Below are 21723 nucleotides of genomic sequence, written 5' to 3'. Positions count from 1 at the left end.
ATGTGATCGCTGAGTTCTCACCCTTAGAGCTGGCAGGGGACAGATGCAGCATCGGAGTGATGCTGCATCCACCTAAGTAAGAATAAATAGGAAAAAAAAAAAGAAAAAAGCCCTACTTCACTTAACATACACTGCTGCTAACCTGCTTTCTCAGTACAGTTAAATATTATCCAAATTTCCTGATAATTACCATAATGTGCTAGCCTGCACAGACTCCAAATATATATTGTGTTTACAAAACTGTATAGATCGACAAGACAAAAAAAAAAATTGATGGCACCAAATGAGAACAGTCCTGCAGACGCTCTCTCTACATGTATATCAAAAAGATGACAGAGAAGCAATTACAATCTGCTAGAGAAACTGGAGTAATAAATTGCCTGTACACAGATAGTGGCTTTACCGCTTCAGTGGTTCCGATATCATCTCATAAACAAGATCTCTCAAGCATCAACACTGCTGTACTTTAAATGTTTTTGTTCATTAGTTGAAACCACAGAAGCTTTTATGTATTCTGAAAATATGACCGGATATTTTACCTATACACCCTGTTCCAAATTATTATGCAAATTCTATTTAAGTGTCACAAAGATTAAATATTTTGTTTTTCAGAGTAACTCATGGATGGCATTGTGTGTCAGGGCTCTTTTGATCACTGAAAACAATCTCGGACACCTGTGATAATTAGATTGGCCGGTGAGCCCAATTTAAAGGAAAAACTACTAAAGGACGGTGTTCCACATTATTAAGCAGAGCACCATTTTCAAGCAATATGGGGAAGAAAAAGGATCTCTCTGCTGCCGAAAAGAGTGAAATAGTTCAATGCCTTGGACGAGGTATGAAAACATTAGATATTTCACCAAAACTTAAGAGATTTGTGGCTGATTCAGAGCACAGACGGGTTTGTGCAGATAAAGGCACATTGAGGAAGATTTCTGCCAGATCCATGCATCGGATCAAGAGAGCAGCTGCTAAAATACCATTACATAGCAGCAAACAGATATTTGAAGCTGCTGGTGCCTCTGGAGTCCCACGGACATCAAGGTGTAGAGTCCTCCAGAGTCTTGCAACTGTGCATAAACCTTCTATTAGGCCACCACTAACCAATGCTCACAAGCAGAAACGGCTGCATTGGGCAGAAAAATACATAAAGACTAATTTTCAAACAGTCCTGTTCACTGATGAGTGCCGGGCAACCCTGGATGATCCAGATGGATGGAGTAGTGGATGGTTGGTGGACAGCCACCCTGTTCCAACAAGGCTGCAACGTCAGCAAGGCGGTGGTGGAGTCATGTTTTGGGCCGGAATCATGGGAACAGAGCTGGTCGGCCCCCTTAGGGTCCCCGTAGGTGTAAAGATGACCTCTGCAAAGTACGTGGAGTTTATGACTGACCACTTTCTTCCCTGGTACAGAAGGAAGAACTATGCTTTCCGTAATAAAATCATCTTCATGCATGACAATGCACCATCTCATGCTGCAAAGAATACCTCTGCATCAATGGCTGCTATGGGGATAAAAGGAGAGGAAGTTATGGTGTGGCCTCCATCCTCCCCCAACCTCAATCCTATTGAGAACCTTTGGAGCATCCTCAAGCAAAAGATCTATGAGGGTGGGAGGCAGTTTACATCCAAACAGCAGCTCTGGGAGGCTATTCTGACATCTTGAAAACAAATTCAAGCAGAAACTGTCCAAAAACTCACAAGTTCAATGGATGCAAGACTTGTGAAGCTGCTATCAAAAAGGGGTCCTATGTTAAAATGTAATGTGACCTGTTAAAATGTTTAAAAAGTTAAAATGTTGTTAAAAGCTTGATTGAAATAGCTTTTGATTTCAGTAAATATGCTGCAAACACAACAAATGACAATTATCAGTTCTTTACAACCTATAAAGTGTTTTGATACTTACTGTGCATAATAATTTGGAACAGTGCATTGTAAGATTATGTTTAAAAAAATACTGTTATCATTAGGAGGTTTGTGCAATAAAATGTGAATTGTACTCTTAAGAGTTGATAACATGAGAATTATGCTGACTGTTATTTACATCAATTATTTAGGTAAATGAGAAAAATATCATTTGCATAATAATTTGGAACAGGGTGTAGTAGGCACACATCACTGCTGTTGGAAAAGTGAACATTTACCAAGAAAGAAGGGTACATTAGTTTGTCTTAGAAATCTATCTTGTGTAAAACACAAAAAATAAAAAATAAATAAAAAACCCAGACAGAACAGAAGGTGCCCAAACCATCTGTAGCCTAGATTTTGGCAGATTATCTTACAAACTGGCGGTCAATAATCCAAGAAATGCAGAAACTTACCTACTTGAAAAACCAAAATTGAATGGAAATGTATGCCGTTTGCAAAAAATTAATGAGGCTTTTATTATGGTCTATGTGTAGGAAATTTAACCTCACTTCTTGGAGACCCAAAGTTCCAAAGACAGCAATAAAAAAAAAAAGTACTCGCGCTGCAAAAAAAAAAAAAAAAAAAAATCGTTCTTCCTGTCTGTGCCCTCAAAGAAGTTTTATTTACTTCCTGTGACCACACACAGAGTCAGCAGAATTTGCAATAAAAACCCAACAGTTTTTAACCATTTCTGTTTTGGTAAACCTGCTCAAATTTGGCTTTTGCACAATCCCAGCCAAAACTTCATATATTTATACAATCTGCTTCATCAACTACTTTAATTCACACTAGAGCGTTTTGAATCATGGGCAGAACCACCACGATTCTGCCCGTAATTTAAAAAAGCTCTGTTAAAATGAGAAATCATGGAGCCACTTGTTCAGGTGCCATTTACTTTAACCCTTTTGCTGCCAGGCCCTGTGCTCCACTTTTAAACTCAGCTGGTGGGACCATTTTGCAAATTTTCCATTGCTTTTATATTTTTCCCTTACAGCTTTCAGAGTTTGAAAAATACCCCCCAAACCATATATTTTCTGAAAGCACATGACCAGTAGAATAAAAAGATGGAGCTATTGATTTTTTTAGGATCCGCGATATTTGCGCGCATGTTTATCAAAACAAACAGATAAAAACAGCAAATTTTACAAAATTCCTGCTAAATTCCTACTAAACATAAAACTTAACCTAGGTTGAGTTAATAAATATAGGTACATTTTTAATTGTGCCTTTTTGTGAAATGGCGAAAACCGAATGTACGCAAAAATGTAAATATTCAAATTCCTCTAAAAATCTGAAAGCTTTAATTTTTCACTTACAGCTTTCAGAGTTTTGGAAAGGCTCCCCAAACCATATATTTTCTGAAAGCACATGACCAGTAGAATAAAAAGAAGTTGCTACTGATTTTTAACCACTTCCAGCCCGGACACTTTTACCCCCTTCCTGTCCAGGCCAATTTTCAGCTTTTTCACATTTTGAATGACAATTGCACGGTCATGCAACACTGTACCCATATGCAATTTTTTGCATTTTTTTTTGAGACAGAAAAAGCTTTATTTTGGTGGTATTTATTCACCACTGGGATTTTTATTTTTTTTGCTATGTAAATGAAAAAGCCCAAATATTTTGAAACAAAGTGTTCTTATAACATTTTGCAAATAAATAGTATTTCATCATAAGTCTTGGCCAAAATTTATTCCGTTATCTTTTTAGTTTAAAAAAAAAAAAATATATAACCCAAATTAGTTTATAAACAAAAATAATTGTTAAACTTTAAATTTTTTTATATTATTTATATATTTTTTTTACATACTGTCACCCTAGCAGTACAGTGTCACCATGGTGACACTATACTTACTTGTGGGGGGGTGATGAAGAATTTTTTTTTTTTTACACGGATTGCTTTTTCAACCCATTAAGCCTGTAAAGGCAATAATTTCTCCTTCTCTCTGGCTGCATTCTTGCAGCCATTGAGAACTACTGTGTGAGCTGTGATTGGTGACAGCTTGTCACATGGTACAAGGCTGTTGTGAATAGCCTTGTACTATGTGACCTCTGTGATCATTCACAGATTTAATACGTAGTAAGCAATGATGTCAGAAGTGACATCTTGCTTACTACTCTGCATGTGATCACCGATTGGCCAATCAGTGATCACATGATTGGGACCTCGCACAGAGGTCCCATCCGACGATCGGTGTTCCACTGTGACCTGGTGGTGTAACACGTAGGGGAGGGGTTCTGACATCACCACGCACTGGAGATTACAGTAGCGAGTATAGGCTCTGTGTTCAGCACACACAGAGGAGGCTCTATAAAGCGTGTTAATGTTGTTTCTATTGTGAGTGTACAGATATACGGATTGCAAATAAAAAGTGTTAACGGATAAGGCACTATATTCTTCTTTCTTCCATATATTTTGCACTGAGGAGTATAGAAAAACAGAGATGGAAAGATAGATCTTTATCCTGCAGCACAAAGAGAGAGAGGTCCATGTAACCTATTTTTTGACAGGGAAGCAGACCACCAAGAAAACCCCGGTGGATGAAATGAAGAATTACATCTTTTATCCTGCATATCATTGACAAAGAAGAGATGATCCATCTAGTCTTTTAAAACATAAAGCTATGGTTGCCTTATTGTAAGTTAGGCTTCCATTGAGGTCAGCGCATATTAATATCCAAATTCGGAGAGCACTTTTGTTCAAGAAAAGCACTTTGTTGGAATTTATGAATTGACTTTAGGACTTTCACTATATGAATTGATTATATATTTTTTATATATTTGTATTTTCACATATATTTAATTTACTTCAATTGATTTATGTCTGTTTGAGTTATAGCACAAATTTGGGTATTTACAATTTTATAAGCACATTTAGTAGTTTTAGGAGCTTGGCATAATTGCACTTTAATAAGTTGGGAAAGGTGGCTGTCCCCCTGCAGCCATTGCATCTCAATTGAAATGGATGGGACTGCCTGCACAGGAATGCACAAAACACCTGTGCATTCCCGTGCAACTGCTGTGTCCAAATTGACATCAATGTGACAGCCTGCATGGGGATGCACAGAACACCTGTGCATCCCTGTGCAGCTAAACATGGCTTCACTGCAGTATAACCTGTGTGAATGAAGCTTCAGGCCTTGTCTACACTTGCAGTTGAGGGGGGCAGCAAAAATGCAATTGAGCTGCGTTTTTGCTGCTCACCAACCACCCCCGTAAGCTGCAACACGCAGCAGAGGGGGGTGATTAAATGGTGTGGCTGCGATGCTTCGTTGACCCGGCTTGTAGTGATGCCACCTTCCAAACACTACATTTTCAAGTCTGAGGAAGCGCCACAAAGGCCTCACAGCTGCATGCAATGCATGTGGTTCCCGCGCAAAAATGAGGTTAAAACCAGTGGTGAGGAGGCATCGGATTGCTTCTCAGTAGCCTCTGGTGCACGAACCAAATGTGGATTGGGCTTCAGTGGCAAGGCAGATTTAGATGGATGTCTAAGTCTACCCTATTTTTTTATTTTTACAGTTTTATGTATTCATTAGATTTTTACATCTTTTTTTGGGGGGAAGGGGCCTTTGGAAAGATATCAGGGGTCTAAACAGCCCCTAATGTCTCTTTTTAGATACAGATACTGTTTTCAGTCCCTTTCTCTGCAACCTGGGCTGCACTGTAATGAATGGGATGGGAGTCTGTATAGAGACTCCATCCTATTCATTCACAAACTGACATATAGTAAACACAATTTACTATGCGCCAGTGATGAATGAACTGATGACAATATCTAGAAAATGTGGCGCTACTCAAATCCCAAAGACACTAAAGTGAAAAAGTGCCATACTAAATATACCTTATTGAATAAAAAATTTATTCAACGAGGTATATTTAGTGTGGCACTTTTTCACTTTAGTGTCTTTGGGATTTATGAGTAGCGCCACATTTTCTAGATATTGTTTCCTATTTGGATCATGGGTATATGATTTAATGTTGGCAGCTTCTCTCTTTAGTTTATTTATTTTTGGTTGTATAGTAGCGCAGGAGGTTCACACCATCCTTGAACTGATGACAATGCTGATCACTTTGTTCTTTTTTCAATCAGGAAAGAAAATGGGCTGGTAAACAAATGATGCTGGGGGGGCAGGTAAGCAAGGGGAGTGCAGGAGGAAAGGAAGCAGCAGGTGAGATGTAGAGAGATGGTGGCATCAGCGCGCGAGCAGGGGGGTTATTTGGGGTGAATAGCTCTGATCAGCAGCTTGTTAGCTGCTAATCAGAGCTATAGTTTTGTTCAGAAGAATCTGCTGAACATTCCTGCTGCAAGTTCATGGTCACTGAAGTTACCATGAGCTTTTAGCAGAGGAGGAATGTAGGTCCATACGGCGTACAGACCTGGCCTGCTGGAAGCAGTGGTGTTGGTCCATACGCCATATGGACCTGGCAGTGAAAGGGGTAATGGCACCTGAAAACGCAGTTCTGCCGCGATTCAAAATGCCCAAGTGTTAATGGGGCCTAAATGTTGAGCCCAAGCACAACAAACACAGATGGTATGAATATGCAAATTTCAACTTTTTTCACATATCAACAGCTAAGCCAGGAAGACAACACGGACACAACTGTTCAAGTAACAGCAAAGGTGTCTGTGATATGTGGGCTGCAACTGACAACCTGGCTTTACCTTCTAAAAGCTGGGCAAAAATAGCTGTGCCTAGTACAAAAAGTACAGGACCTCCATACAGGCTTTTTTTTTAGCAAGCTGAACTCCAGGAAAACCAATTACACATCCAGTTCTGTATTGATCCGTCTTAATATCACCCTCCCAAAATGCTCTGCAAAGCAGCACTGAGACTCAGAATGGGGGCTGCACCTGATGCAGAACTTTAGTGCTTTACACAGTGCTACTAGGCCAACACTGTGCATGCGCTGAACAGGAGCACAGAACAGACGACATACACTGGTGTGCTCCGTCACAGTTCAGTGACGGACCAGACAGAATTGCTGCAATGTAATATACAGGAAGGTCCAGAGCCTGGTTATTCTAACCGCAGAAGTGCCTAGCTCACAAAACTGGTTCTTAAATATCCATTTCAAGTGTGTATCAAGCTTTATCTTGATGCATACGTGACCCTTTACCTTGTAAAACAACCCATTCACTTTAAAATAAAAGTGAATGGCAAAACATTTGTGTGTGTGTGTATATATATATATACACACACACACACACACACACACACAGTTCAATCCTAAAGTATTCATGCCCTTTTTTCAATTTTCTTATGTTACAGCCTGACGGTTGTTTAAGTTCTTTTTTTTTTTATCTCATTAACATACACTCAGTGCCCCATAATGACAAAGTGAAAACAGAATTTTAGAAATGTTTGCATATGAAAAGGAAAAACTGAAATATCACATTGGCAAAAGTATTCAGCCCTTTGCAACAACACCTGAAGTTTAGCTCAGATGCCTCATTTCTCTTGATCGTTGCTGAGATGTTTCTACACCTTGATCGGAGTTCACCTGTGGAAAATTAAATTAATTGGACATGATTTGGAAAGGTACAAACCTCTATAAGAGACCTCACAGCTGACAATGCATACTGTATCAAAGCAAAAACCATAAAAGGTCAAAAGGAACTGCTTTCAAAGCTCAGAGTTGGGATTATTGCAAGGCACATATTTGGGGAAGGCTTCCAGTGAAGGTTTCCAGGAGCACAGTGGCCACCATAACTTTCAATTTGAAGTTTTACAGTGGTTTCCTTAATTCTCAAATGGAGGAAGTTTCACTCTGGCTAAGCTTCAGAGATCCTGTCTGAAGTGCCAAAGTTCCAGTAGGACTACCATTACTGCAGCCTTTCATTGATCTGGGTGATTATGGCAGAGTGGCTAGACGGAGACCTCTCCTCAGTGCATAACACATGAAAGCCCACTTGGAGTTTGCAAAAAAGCACCTGAAAGACTTTGACTGGGAGGGACAAGATTCTCTGGTCTCATAAAAACAAGATTGAATCGTTTGGCCTCAATTCTAAACATTATGTCTGGAGGAAATCAGGCACCGCTCATCATCTGCCCAACACCATCCTAACAGTGAAGCATAGCAGTTGCAACATCATGCTGTGAGGGTGTTTTTCAGCAGCAGGGACTAGGAAACTGGTCGGGTTGAGGGAAAACTGAAGGGAGCAAAGTACAATTATATCCTCAATGAAAACCTGTTCCACAGTGCCCAGGACCTCAGGCTGGGTCAAAGGTTTACCTTCCAATATGACAACAATCCTAAGCACACAGCCAAGACAACACAGGCGCGACTTCAGGACAACTCTGTGAATGTCCTAGAGTGACCCAGCCAGAGCCTTGACTTGAAAGCTATTGAACACCTGGAGAGACCTGAAAATGGATCCCCATCCAACCTGACTGAGCTTGAGAGGATTTGCAAACAAAAATGGCAGATAATCCCCCAATCCAGGAGTGCAGAGCTTATCAAGTCATTCCCAAAAAGACAGTACTTTGTTGAAGAACCTTTGGCAGCAATTACAAAGTAAAGGGTCTGAATAATTAAGTACATGTGATATTTTTTATTTTTAATAAATGCACAGACATTTCTAAAATTCTGTTTTCATTTTGTCATTATCGGGTACTGAAGGTAGATTAATGAGGGAAAAAAATTAATCTAAACAACTGTAGTATCAGGCTGCAACATAACAAAATTGAAAAAACGTGAAATAGGTCTGAATACTTTAGGAATGCAGTGTACATACACAAATACTATAAATACCTTTTTTTAACCACTTCTCAATCGCCCTATAGCAGAAATACTGCTACAGGGTGGCACAGGTGCGCAAAATCACGTATATATACATGTGATTTTGCATTTCCATTCAAGGCCGCGGCTGTCAATCACTGGGTCCTGGCCAGTGATTACCGAGGATCTCCGACAGGGAGGAGAACTGTTTACTAACAGTTATCCCAGTCAGCTGGGGAACACTGCTTTGGATGGCTGTGCACAGCAACCAAAGGAACAGGTTCTTCTGCACAGTAGAGCAGAGCAGCTGGCTCGGTATTCTAACACAGCGGTGGCGACGGGGATAATACCAGGCCGGCCACTCCATAAGATGTACAGACAGTTTCCCCCATTTTTTGGGGGGGAAAAAGTGCATCTTATGGAGTGCAAAATACGGTAGTTTAGACTCAACCATACCTCCCCTCACAAAACAGCATAAATGCTCAACCTATGCATCAAAATAAAGCTTTATTGCTTATATACATATATAGATAGATCTATCTATCTATCTATATAAACAGACACACTATACAAACATCAGAAAAAAAAAGTAATTACACACCACCCTGTCCATTGCCCTGATATAATAGTACAAGCAGGCAAATCATATATAAACATCCATAAATTTACCTCCTGGGTAACCCACTCCATTGGCTTCACCTGTGCCTTTCTTCAAAATCTAGATTTTCCCCACCTCACAGAAGAACAGGCAACCTCTGGGAATGTTTGCAGGGATACAGATTTGGTCCCAAGTTCATCAAATGGGTACAACTATTATATCAATCATCCATGGACAAAGTCTCAGTCAATGGTTTGGTGTCGGACCCCTTTCCTCTGAGCCCTGGCACATGCCAGGGCTGCTCCCTTTCCCTACTGTTATATGCCTTGGCTGCAGGACCACTGGCTATATACCTATGTTCCCATCCTGGTATCCAGAGCTTGGGGTCTGGTCATTTGGTGGAAACTATGGGCATGTATGCTGATAACACTATTTTATATTTAGAGGACCCAGGGCCATCACTTATATCTGCACTTCAAGCTACAGATCAAATAGGTGCCCATTCTGGATTACAAATTAACTGGTATAAATTGCAAATTCTTCCTCCTAACCACTTTCCACCAACTGTCGATCAGGCCAGCTTACCCCTCAGCCCGTGTAGCCTCCTTCTAATACCTGGGGGTGAGAGTCTGTTGCACCCTCAGGGACTAAATCCCCCTAAACATTGAACCCTTGTTTACTATAAACAAAAACTTCCAAACTTCCTCTAGGTGTTATTGGAATGATTAACTTAATTAAAATGCTTTTACAAATGAAATTTTTATATGTCCTTTGGCATTCCCCACCACTTGAGATGTTTAGGTCTATTGACTCCATTCTTAACACTTCTGTGTGTGGCAGTGGCTGCCACAAACTCCCATGGTTTACACTGAAAAACCCAACATTACTAGAAGGTGTGGACCTACTACATTTCAAACTGTATTATTATGCTGCTCAACAATCACATTTTTATCACTTTGACAAGGCAGACCTGAGGAGATACCAAACTTTAGTGTTCAGGCAACCTCCCATCCGGCCCATATACCTATACACTCAATATAGCCACGCTCTGGACAGTGTCTTATTTCATCACCAACTTACATGGGACCTGGCTAAACACAAGCTTGGAAATCCTTCCCTTCACAGTTACACCCCTCTTTGGTACAACGAGCACCTACCAGAATTACTGCAAATTTCAGACCCAATATTATGGGCTTCCCAGGGAATTCCCTACCTAGCCCAGATATTTAATTTAACAGGTTTGAAAACATTTACTTAACTGCAAGCCGAGTTCTCCCTCCCCAACTCAATACTGTTTCACTACCTACAGCTGCGACATGCCGTAAGAGCCCAGTTCCTGGACACAATCCCCCCCATATGCCCCTCTGGCCTTGACAGAAGTGATCTTGGGCTCAGATCCCTCTAAGTTAATTTCAGTATTGTATAATATACTACAGATGCATGCTGTGACTAAGCTATCCTATCGAATTAAAACTAGGTGGGAATGTGACTAGGGAAATATGGAGGAAGCGGAGTGGGAGGAAATACTAGACAATTACAAAATGGTTTCCCCCAGGATCTTTAATCATTTAACCCAGATGTACTCTTCACAGGGCTTACCTGACTCCGGTTCTCTCTCGCTATAAACCTTTTACCTCATGTGTGCAACAAATGGGAAAATGTTTTCCTCTCATATGTTCCTGCACTGTGGTTCAAACATATTGGACTCAGGTGGTCCAATTTCATCTCGTGGGATCTTCCCTGTCTCTAGACCCTAAACCCTGCTCATTTGGCCTTTTTTGCAGACCGTGAAATAGATCGATTTTGGAACATATTTTTACACAAAGTGATTGCATGTAACTGGATGCAGACAACCCCACCTAAATTTGAGACCTGGATATGAGAAGTGGACTCCACCCTCCCCTATAAAAAGTTGATGTACACAGAGGTTGCCCCACCAAATATAATAAAGTATGGGACAGATGGTTGGCACACCCTACCACATGCTTGCTGTATGACTCTTGAGCATCACGTTATACTCGGACTGCTATTTTTGTGCTAGCTTAAACAAGTAATGCCTTCTATGTATATTCAAGTATTGGTAACTGACTGATGTATTGGCACAGAGTTACTTTTTATAACTGGTTAACCCACTGGCTGTGTAATGGGCAAACATGAACTTTCACTATTCTCCTTGTAATGCTGATTTTTATTTTGTCATTTCACTTCAATAAAGTTTTTTTTCACATTCAAAAAACAAAACATCCATAATTTAGGAAGAGCTTGGGTAGATTCCAGTTCAAAAAGGTGCATGACTTATAAAGCCAGTCATTATACTTTTAACCAGGAAAAATTATACATGAACCACAAGATCCAGTGGTCTTCTTCTGTACACTTCATTGCCCACAGAAACCCAGGCTTGAATATGCAAATAACTGGTCATAGAGTCCTAGGCTTACATGAAGATCACAGACTATATGGGTCAAGTAAACAAATGACCTCTTAGTAACATCCAGTGATATAGTACTTAGCCGGAAATATCCCACATAGTAATCCAGTTGAATGGTCTAGAGGGCACAGGGGAAACAGGGGCATCCCTAGGCAGATGCAGGGGGTGCGCGCCGCACAGGGTGAAACCTTTTCCAGGGGGTGACACCGGACCCGCTCCGCCAGGGGCGGACTGACCATTTGGGCATTGCCAGAGGGCCCGGGTCACTATAGGGCCCCATGAGAGGCTCGGTCCGTCCCTGTATGTACCGATTCTGAAATAAGCAAGCATTGAGGGGATGGACAGTGAGGCAGGCACTTCAAACACCTCTTTTCCTCGGAGTTTCAGCAGAGGGGCAGGTCCACATCCCTGCCACGGGTGCTGAAGTCAGAGAGCTGGAGGGGCGGGCAGAGTATGCAGCAGATCAGTGTGTAATCCCCAGACCCTGGTGACAGCACTGCAGCTTCATGTAGTAGGTAGGGGGGAGAGAGGGGGGGAGGGGGAATAAAGAGGGCAGAGAGAGAAGGCAGAAAGAGAGATAAAGAGGGAGAGAGAGGGAGAGAGAGGGGGAAGAGAGGGGGGCTTGCTTTAAAACTTCCCTTTTTGTGGAGCTCATGGAGAGATCAATTAACCCCGTATAGGTTGCAAGACGACAATCCCCGCAGAATGGTTCAGATCTGCGGATTGGGGAGGATAATGGATCAGACTCCGATTCATTATGCTCGATCCGCAGATCCTATCCAACCTGCGGGGATCGTCGGAGGGGGTGTCACCAAGTGTTACCGCACCGGGTGACACCAACCCTAGGGACGCCACTGAGGGGAAATACAGTTCTGTAACACAAACTTGGCTCACATGGGCATAGTTAAACAAACCCAAGTGCACACTCCCTTGAACATCACCAAGACAAATGGGAGTCCTTGGCAATACGTGTAATACACCAATAATTTTATGGGGAGTAGACAGGGCTAACCTCCATCCATATTACTGTATGTTTTAGTAACAGAACTCTGAGCTCAATTAGTTAGACCTTCCAATCTTCTCCAGGGCTTTGGCTATGTGCTTTTACAACATGTTAATGTAACTTAAACATATGTTTTTGATTTCTGTATTGCTGGATGTAATGAAGAGGTTTGGGGTTCTTTCACACATGTATTAATTATGAAGAATGAAGTAATGCTCTTTAACATTCCTATAGCGTTTATGACATGTTTTGATTGCCCATGCAAGCTTTGCTTTTCTAGTGGCAAGTGTTTAAAGTGGAAGTGGCAGTGATGTAGAGGAAATTATCTAGTTTGATATGTTGACTTAGGATATATTAAAATAATTGTATAAAATGAAAAACAGCAGCCATGTAATTGTACTCACTATTACTTCTCTGCTCCCTGGAGGATAGTTTTTCCCAGTCCAAAGATAATAAAAAGGACTCCAGTCATGTTACATTGACCCATTTGACTTAATGTTCATTTTTTTACATTCGTTTTGTGAGTATCCGTTACATTTTTAATAGATTAATTTGTAACCACGTTCATGCACGAGCAGAGTGCTCCCTTTTGTGGTTTTAATTTTTTTTGTATACCTCACAAAAGCTCAGGATACTTGGATTGTACAATTCTGGGTGCTGTTTCACCTCTTTATGAGTACTGATACATTATGCCAGCCTTCATGACACATAAATGCTTCACTAACACACCATATGTGCTGTTAAGGTGCGGTTACAGAGCATTACCGTTGAAATCACTGGAAGCGGTTGACAAGCTTCAATGCCTCATGAAAGCGACACAACGCTTAATTTTTTAACATGGCACGATGCAACACAACTCAACACAACCACTGCTGTGTGAACAGCATTGTGTGGTACCATTGAATTACAATATTTGAAGCAGGTGTGGAAAGGCGTTTATGAGGCTCTAAGCATGCCAAATAAATGGCACATAAACACATGGTATTGACAAACGTATGAACAAGCCCTTAGAGACTTCTGTAATTTTTCAATCAACTGGCACAAATCTGTGACATTTGAGATTGATTACAAGAGTGTTAAGTATATATTAATCTAAAATAACACTTGCGTATTAAATTCTCCCACATAATATTTGAAGTGTTACTAAACCCACAACAGTAAAATCAGTCTGTATATGCATTAAAACGTGCTTGGTATACTCACTGTGGAACCTAATGGGTTAATCCTCTGCATTGTGTAAAAAGGCTGTTTGACCTTGACTTCTCTGATCCTCCCCTTCTTCCAGTGCCCCCCTTTTGTCTCTTGTTAAGACACTGTGTGGAGACACTCTGCACATGCTCTCTTTGGTTTGTATTGCTAGAGGTTTTTTTGTTTCTTGAGAGAGTGCATGTGATCAGCACAGGGCCGATCAGCACAGGGCCAATCAGCACTGTCCAGACAGAGGTCAGGGGTTGTGCATCCTCGTAGAGCAAAATGAAAACTCCTCCTACAAGCTTTAACATGTTCTCTGCTGGACACGGATAAAAGTCACAAGACTGCTATATATTGCTGATGAGAAAAGGTATGTAGCAGTTTATATTTACTAAAATAATTACACTTCCATGTTCTGTGTACTGAGGGAGACCAGATACAGTGTATGCAGGGTCCTGGGTTTAGTAACACTTTAACAATGATAAGTTCACCTTTCGTACCATGTTACTTCCTTATTCAGTGTGTAACATGTTACAAATGAACAGCCCCCCACACCCCGTTGTCACATATAATGGGGGATCTTCTCCTCCCCGCTACCTGTCACAATTTTAAAAAACCATGGGCATGCAGGGCTCTGCCCACCCAGCTGCATCATTCATTCACTGAAAAACTACAAGTTCCGACAGACTTTGCGGCTGTAGGCTTGTAGTTCTTAACCCCTACACGCCTAAAGGTAAAAGAAATCTTGACGCTTAAGCACAATCATAGAGAGAAAAAAATAAACAAGGGGGGAGGGCTGTACAGTGACTAATCGCTGTGACAGCCAATCAGAGTCTATCACAGCGATCATGTGATCTGGAATCGGGAGTACCGGGTGAGCACTGCAAGGATGACTGGGCATGTAGTTCCCTACCAGCAGCTACAAAAGCCTGCTTGTGGTTACCTTTCTTCACATCTGTTTGAACCTAGCACTTTACCCAGTTAGGAAAAAAATAGCAGGTTCTCTTTATAGCCAATCTCCTCTGTTTATACTTGCCTTCCCTGCACTAAACCAATTCAGCTTATTCTACAAAGCCCTGGGCATACTTTTTGTTGGTCTGCACTGAAACTTTCCCGCTGTCCCTACATGAAAGTGCTTGAATCTGGTAGGTATCTAGTCAGACAATTTAAATTGCATAACTGGAGGGAATTCTGGGTATAGCCAAAAATTTCAACTTGGCTTATTTGCATCAGAAGGTGTGTGCTGCTAAGATCACCTGTTACTCTCAAATGTACTGATCCTTTTAACTACCACAAGAAAAAAAAAAAAAAAAAAGTGAACACTTAAAAACTTATGCAACAACCTTAATCACCATTTTAACCAATAAAATCAAGTCCGTGTATAGCCAGCCAGTAAACATACTCAGAAGTAAAAGGCATACTTAAGTTCCTGAATATAACTGACTCTTGGAACGGGTCCATACAAACTCAATAGTGGCTGATGGCAAGCAACTGACTCATCCCTTGAAGGGGCTTCAAACTGCCACAGGGGATTTTCTGTTAACACTAATTAAGTGTTCTTGCATGGCAAGACCACTTACTGTTATCTCACATATATATTCTTATTATTACAGCCAAATTTACCACCCTAACTCCTCCCACAGTTTTTACACTAAATAGACAGTTATATACCGAAACGTGCGGATTGTTCCCGATTGGTGTGCTATTACCTTGTGGAACGTTTCGCCGAATGGTTCACGAAATATCGGCATTTTTGTGGTGAAATTGGTCCCATAGGAGTGAATGGCGGAAAGTCCAAAACTAGAGTGTGAGCTGAAAAATCAGGACATGATTTCTAAACTGCCATCATTCACTCATTTCAAGCCCACCTACACAAATCTTATATCAAAACGTTCAGCTATCCCTGCTGCCACTAAAAATGCCCACGGCTAAGCCATAGTCCTGATAGTTTTCACAATATGATCATTTGTTTGCAACTCACACTGCCCATTGACATTCATTGAAACTCTACTCTAGCCACCTCAAATTTGAAGGGCAATTTCTAAACTGCGACTGTGCCTTCATTTGTAATATTTCAGAGACATACTATGCATCAAAATGTAGGTCTGGGTCTTGTGATTCTCACAATATAAAGCTCTTTGGTGTAGGATTTATAATTTTTAAACTACAACCGTTTGAAGATGGCAGCTGCCAGTGAAGTGATCAAGTTGGAGCAGTTTGTTTTTAACCGCTCTTCTCTGCCCTTGCTGTAGAGCGAGTTGCCATAGGAACCCAGGTGTGTGAGCAGGCAGCAGAGTGACAAGCCACTCCACCCAGTTACTCCGCCCACTCCAGTTGTAGACTACTGGTGGAGGCAAGAACACTTCACACAATTTCCCCTGAAATTGTATCTTTTCTAGTTTGTCTAATAATCCCCTTTATTTCAGCCCCAGGTTTCCACAATTCAAAAATTCCTAATGGAACAAAGTGTTCGTTATAGAATTGAGTACGCCCAGCAATTATTGAGATGCTCCAATACAAATGTCATGCCACCAATGACATTTTTTTCTCTATATCTCTCACGATTGCAGGTTAAAATCTTAATACACTTTGGGAACAACACTGTAGGAAAAAAAAACATGCAACATCCAGCACTAACACTCTTAATGGTTCCTATTGGTCTACAATTTAGGGGGCTGATGTCTCAGGGATAGTCCAACATTGGATTAAGTGGATTAAGTAAACAGATGATCTTTCCTTATCTGAAGAGGTTTGTAGGGATGCTATTCAAATGTACAGTATGTACATACAGTAAACACTTACAAAGATATGTTCATTTAAATGCAATACTAAAATAGAGGGTACTAAACCCCCATCTTGCCTGTATACTAAAGCATTGCCTCTTTACACATTTGTTTCAAGTGTCATATAGGTTATCAGGGATTGAGATATCAGATTTCTAATTTCTGGACGGCAAGTTTGTGCTGTGTGTAGAACAGCCTTGCAATTTCAAATATCTGCAACTTCAATATCTGTATTCTGGGGGCAAACAATAAGACCAATGCCTTATTAATTATACTACGAAGGGTTTTTTCTAAAATAATTATTTATAATTTATAGCAATACAGTGAAGAAATACAACTAGGTGAGCAAAATAACATAGGAAAAATAACTTTAGAAAATGAAGAAATTGCCTTGTCATATTTAATATATGGGGCCCATAGAGTGCTTAATTATCCACTACAAATATATGAACTACTATGTGAACCATAAACTACATATGTAGTATGAGTGAGGTTTACAATAAACAAGCATAAGCATATGTAGAGGTTTTCTACTTTAGTTTTATGTGCATTCATTATTAAATAAAAGCATATTGAGTGAAGCATCAATTTTTAGAACAGTAATTTCTGGGACAAGATATAAAGAACCTACCTTCACATGATAACCCATGGGAGGTGACCCCTGATAGGCTTTCTCTGCACACATTACAGAAGGTAGGTCGGGCATGGGAGCAGGCGTACCAGTTATGCATTCCTGAGAAATGTTCCACATTAAACTGTGCGGTCTAATGGGGAAGAAGTTAAGACAAAATTTGGCAGTACAGCTAAAAGTGTCCTATGCAGTTACATGACCTTTAAGCATAAATTGGTAGAAAAAAAAAAAAATGTAACACTCCTTGAGGAACACAACATGACAGTTCAATCCTAATAACATGTTAAAATTACAGCAAGTATAAACTTGTAGGCAAAAACATCCCTAAAAATTAAAGACAAAGAGGAAATGATTTTCAATATCTATTATAAACTTTCCTCATTAAAATTTCATACTAGGTTTCAAACCTCTTGTACTATTAAGAAATGGTGAGTCAAAAATACAGTGGAAAAGATTATATTGTTTTATTAAAAAGGACAAGACAAAGAAAGGAAGCCGAACCTTTAAAAAAGGATCCAGAAGATAAACCCAAGACAAAAATGGTATTTGAATGCGCCACGGCACCTTTGTTTTGCTACATACATTACAAAGAATGAAATTGTATGGACATTTACATACCCATGTGGGTATATATTATACATGTGCATGCCACATTTACTAGGACTGCAATGATATTTGCACATCTAGAAAGGTACATGGAGTAAATATTCACTACTTTTTGAAAAAAGACTTTATGATTCCAACTGAATCATGCATCTATTTTTCATCCCATGTTTAAAAACCATGTATAAAAAGTACAAGATCAAAAGAAAGTTAAACTGCAATGTGCGGCTGGCATTAAATCAAAGTCCTTCCAGTTGCAAAGCATTACTGAGTGCCATCTTTGCATGATTAAAAAATCTTTAGGTGCATTCACTCAACATGGTAGATCACAATATCAAACTTCGAGTGCTTATAGATTGTAGTACTTTCAAGTATTACAGGATGGACCATCATACAACATTCTGGCTATATGATGCATTTTCCCCATACCACGAACCTCACAGAACCTAAAGTGACAGTCTGTATGTTTCCAGAAACATTACAATGGTTTGCTACAAATCAAGAAAAATGAGCTTACCTCGTAATGCTCTCTGGACTGCACTGACTTCAGTGAACTGATCCAGTCCTCCATTTCTTTTCTGTTCTCGGCACACAATATTAGTCTTCTAAAAGGGGTGATTATCTAAAAAAATAAAACATACTCACAAAATGAACATTAAAAAAATAAAACATTACTGCCTCACAGCTTCCAGTGCTAAACAGTTGATAATACTATGGAGGGAGAATGTAAAAAGCTGCATGGATATCCAGGCAGAGTGTTTCATTTACACTGCTCACAATCTCAGCAAAGCTGTATAATCACTTAAGCTTTGCATATTGTCTTGATGAAAAAAATACTGTGTGAGAATGAAGGAAAAAGCCCACTTTCATCTCCTTGTAAACCACTGCAAGCTTTATCCTGATCCTGGCAGATGCATGTGCAGACTGTTACAGGAAAGAAAGCATTAAAAATGTTTTCTGATAAAACTCAAGAGACTTCTGACAAAGAAGTTAGACCATTAGCTGTCATTGAAGCCCGGGAAGACGCAGTAAAACATACCGCTGAAAACTAAGATCCATGTAGACCTGTTTGAAATATTTAGAGAGAATTGCTGCTACAGGAAAAAAAAAAATCAATCACAATAATGCATTCAGTTCTGAGTATAGTTGCATTAGTATTTTTCACCCTATCTCCAATGTAATTGACCCAGAAATAAAATAACAAGCAGTGGAGAATACACAACTGCAGTCATCTACAAGGGTACGGAAATATTTCTTGTAAAAACATTGAAATCTGTACTAAACATGTTTTACAAAAAATATATACACACACACACACAATATATATATATATATATATATATATACAGTTGCAAGAAAAAGTATTTGAACCCCTTGGGATTACGTCGAGTTTTGCATGAATTGGGCATAAAATGTGCTCTGAACGTCATGTAAGTCACAACAATAGAAGAACACAATCTGCTGAACATAATACTACACAAACATTAGATGTCGCCATGGTTTAATTGCACATAACATGTAAACATTCACAGTGCAGGGAGGAAAAAGTATGTGAGGCCCTAGCCTAATGACTTCTCCCAGAGCTAATTGGAGCCAGGAGTGAGCCAACCTTGACTCCAATCAGTGTGATGATATTGGATGTGTTGCTGACAGCTGTCCTGCCCTTAAAAAACACACACCTGTTTTGGGTTTACTGGTTTCAAGAAGCACTGTCTGATGTGAACCATACCTCGCAGAAAAGAGCTCTCAGAAGACCTACGATCAAGAATTGTTGACTTGCATGAAGCTGGAAAGGGTTACAAAAGTATCTCCAAAAGCCTTGATGTTCATGTGTACACGGTAAGACAGACTGTCTACAAATGGAGAAAGTTTAGCACCGTTGCTACTCTCCCTAGGCGTGGTCGTCCTGTAGAAATGACTGCAAGAGCACAGCGCAGAATGCTGCATGAGGTAAAGAAGAATCCCAGAGTGTCAGCTAAAGACCTACAGAAATCTCTGGCACATGCTAACATTTTTGTTGACACATCTACAATAAGGAAAACATTAAACAAGAATGGAGTACATGGGAGGACACCACGGAGGAAGCCATTGCTGTCCAAAAAGAATATTGCAGCACGTTTGAAGTTTGCAAAAGAGCACCTGGATGTTCCACAGCACTACTGGCAAAATATACTGTGGACAGATGAAACCAAGATTGAGTTGTTTGGGAAGAACACACAACACTATGTGTGGAGAAAAAAAGGCACAGCACACCAACATCAAAACCTCATCCCCACTGTAAAACATGGCGGAGGGAGCATCATGGTTTGGGGCTGCTTTGCTGCCTCAGGGCCTGGACGGATTGTTGTCATTGAAGGGAAAATGAATTCCAGAGTTTATCAAGACATTTTGCAGGAAAACGTACGACCATCTGTCCGCCAACTGAAGCTCCGCAGAGGATGGGTGATGCAACAGGACAATGACCCAAAGCATACAAGTAATTCAACAAAACAATGGCTGCAACAGCACAGAATACGCCTTCTGGAGTGGCCCAGTCAGAGTCCTGACCTCAACCCGATTGAAATGCTGTGGCATGACCTTAAGAGAGCGATTCACACCAGACATCCCAAGAATATTGCTACACTGAAACAGTTTTGTGAAAAGGAGTGGTCCAAAATGACTCCAGATCGTTGTGCAGGTCTGATCTGCAACTACAGGAAATGTTTGGTTGAGGTTATTGCTGCCAAAGGAGGGTCAACCAGTTATTAAGTCCAAAGGTTCACATACTTTTTCCTCCCTGCACTGTGAATGTTTACATGTTATGTGCAATTAAACCATGGCAACATCTAATGTTTGTGTAGTATTATGTTCAGCAGACTGTGTTCTTCTATTGTTGTGACTTACATGACGTTCAGAGCACATTTTATGCCCAATTCATGCAAAACTCGACGTAATCCCAAGGGGTTCACATACTTTTTCTTGCAACTGTATATATATATATATTATGGATAGACACTATTTTGAAAATTTAAATCTATTGTTGTGAAATAACTGCTGATTATAAAGTCTATTACACCAAATGCTCAGATAAAGCAGCATGCAAAGTACTAAGAATTTAAATGTACCCCTTAAAGGCATAAGGGAGAGTTCTGATAGATGATCAGTGGAGAAAAGAGGAAGTCACCTAAAAAAGATTTTCCAACAAGCAGGAAAACTACCCTTCCACTGTTTGATAGAATTATCACCCATTGCGGAGACTGATGGTTAGTTCAGTATCTGGAACTCAAAAACTGTTCAGATTGTGACTACGGTAGATCTTATAATTCCATGTTTAGTTCCAGGTTTCATTCAGAAACAGTAAAAACAAAAAGAGGTAACAAATTGCGGAAGAGGTGGTGGAGGAGATGGCACCACGGACATATCTAAGATGACAAATAGAGTAAACAGGTAATTCTATTGGTCTCTACAGCGATACTTCACCTGCCTACACAGCAGCTAAAATATGCACAGCTATCAGTAGAATATCATACAAATATATTACCGCTTCACAGAGATGCCATTTAATTTCTACACAGCGCAGTAAAGAAAAAGTAAAACAATTAAGTAACACACTTTGAATGACTCAGCCAACTTAGATAAGTGGAAAAAAATAGTCTGATTAAATGCCACCGTTTATTCACATAAATGACATTTTATACATGGATAAAGCAGCCAAAAAGAAGAGCACTGCCCCTACTGCTGTAATGAAATCTACTATCTATCCATACAGTGCCTTGAAAAAGTATTCACAATCCCTTGAAATTTTCTACATTTTGTCATGTTACAACCAAAAACATAAATGTATTTTATTAGGATTTTGTGTAACAGACCAGGGGT

At 40.1% G+C, this 21723-nt stretch overlaps 1 protein-coding gene across 2 annotated transcripts in view; it reads right to left on the bottom strand.

Moving 5' to 3' along the window:
- DGKH (diacylglycerol kinase eta) overlaps positions 1-21723 on the bottom strand; it is a 358194-nt gene that overhangs the window by 174968 nt on the left and 161503 nt on the right. For both annotated transcript variants that reach the window (XM_089668821.1, XM_089668822.1), the window contains exons 4-5: positions 18386-18490; positions 17266-17398 (exon numbers count right to left, since the gene is read on the bottom strand). In XM_089668821.1, coding sequence (XP_089524947.1) covers positions 17266-17398; positions 18386-18490 — 238 coding nt within the window. The remainder of the gene's footprint in view (positions 1-17265; positions 17399-18385; positions 18491-21723) is intronic.

The sequence above is a fragment of the Staurois parvus genome, unplaced genomic scaffold (genome assembly GCF_062004578.1).
Source record: "Staurois parvus isolate SC_StPar_1 unplaced genomic scaffold, SC_StPar_1.0 ptg000064l, whole genome shotgun sequence".
NCBI classification, from domain to species: domain Eukaryota; kingdom Metazoa; phylum Chordata; class Amphibia; order Anura; family Ranidae; genus Staurois; species Staurois parvus.
Note: the sequence above shows the minus strand (reverse complement) of the source record. Positions and strands in the feature narration are given on the sequence as shown.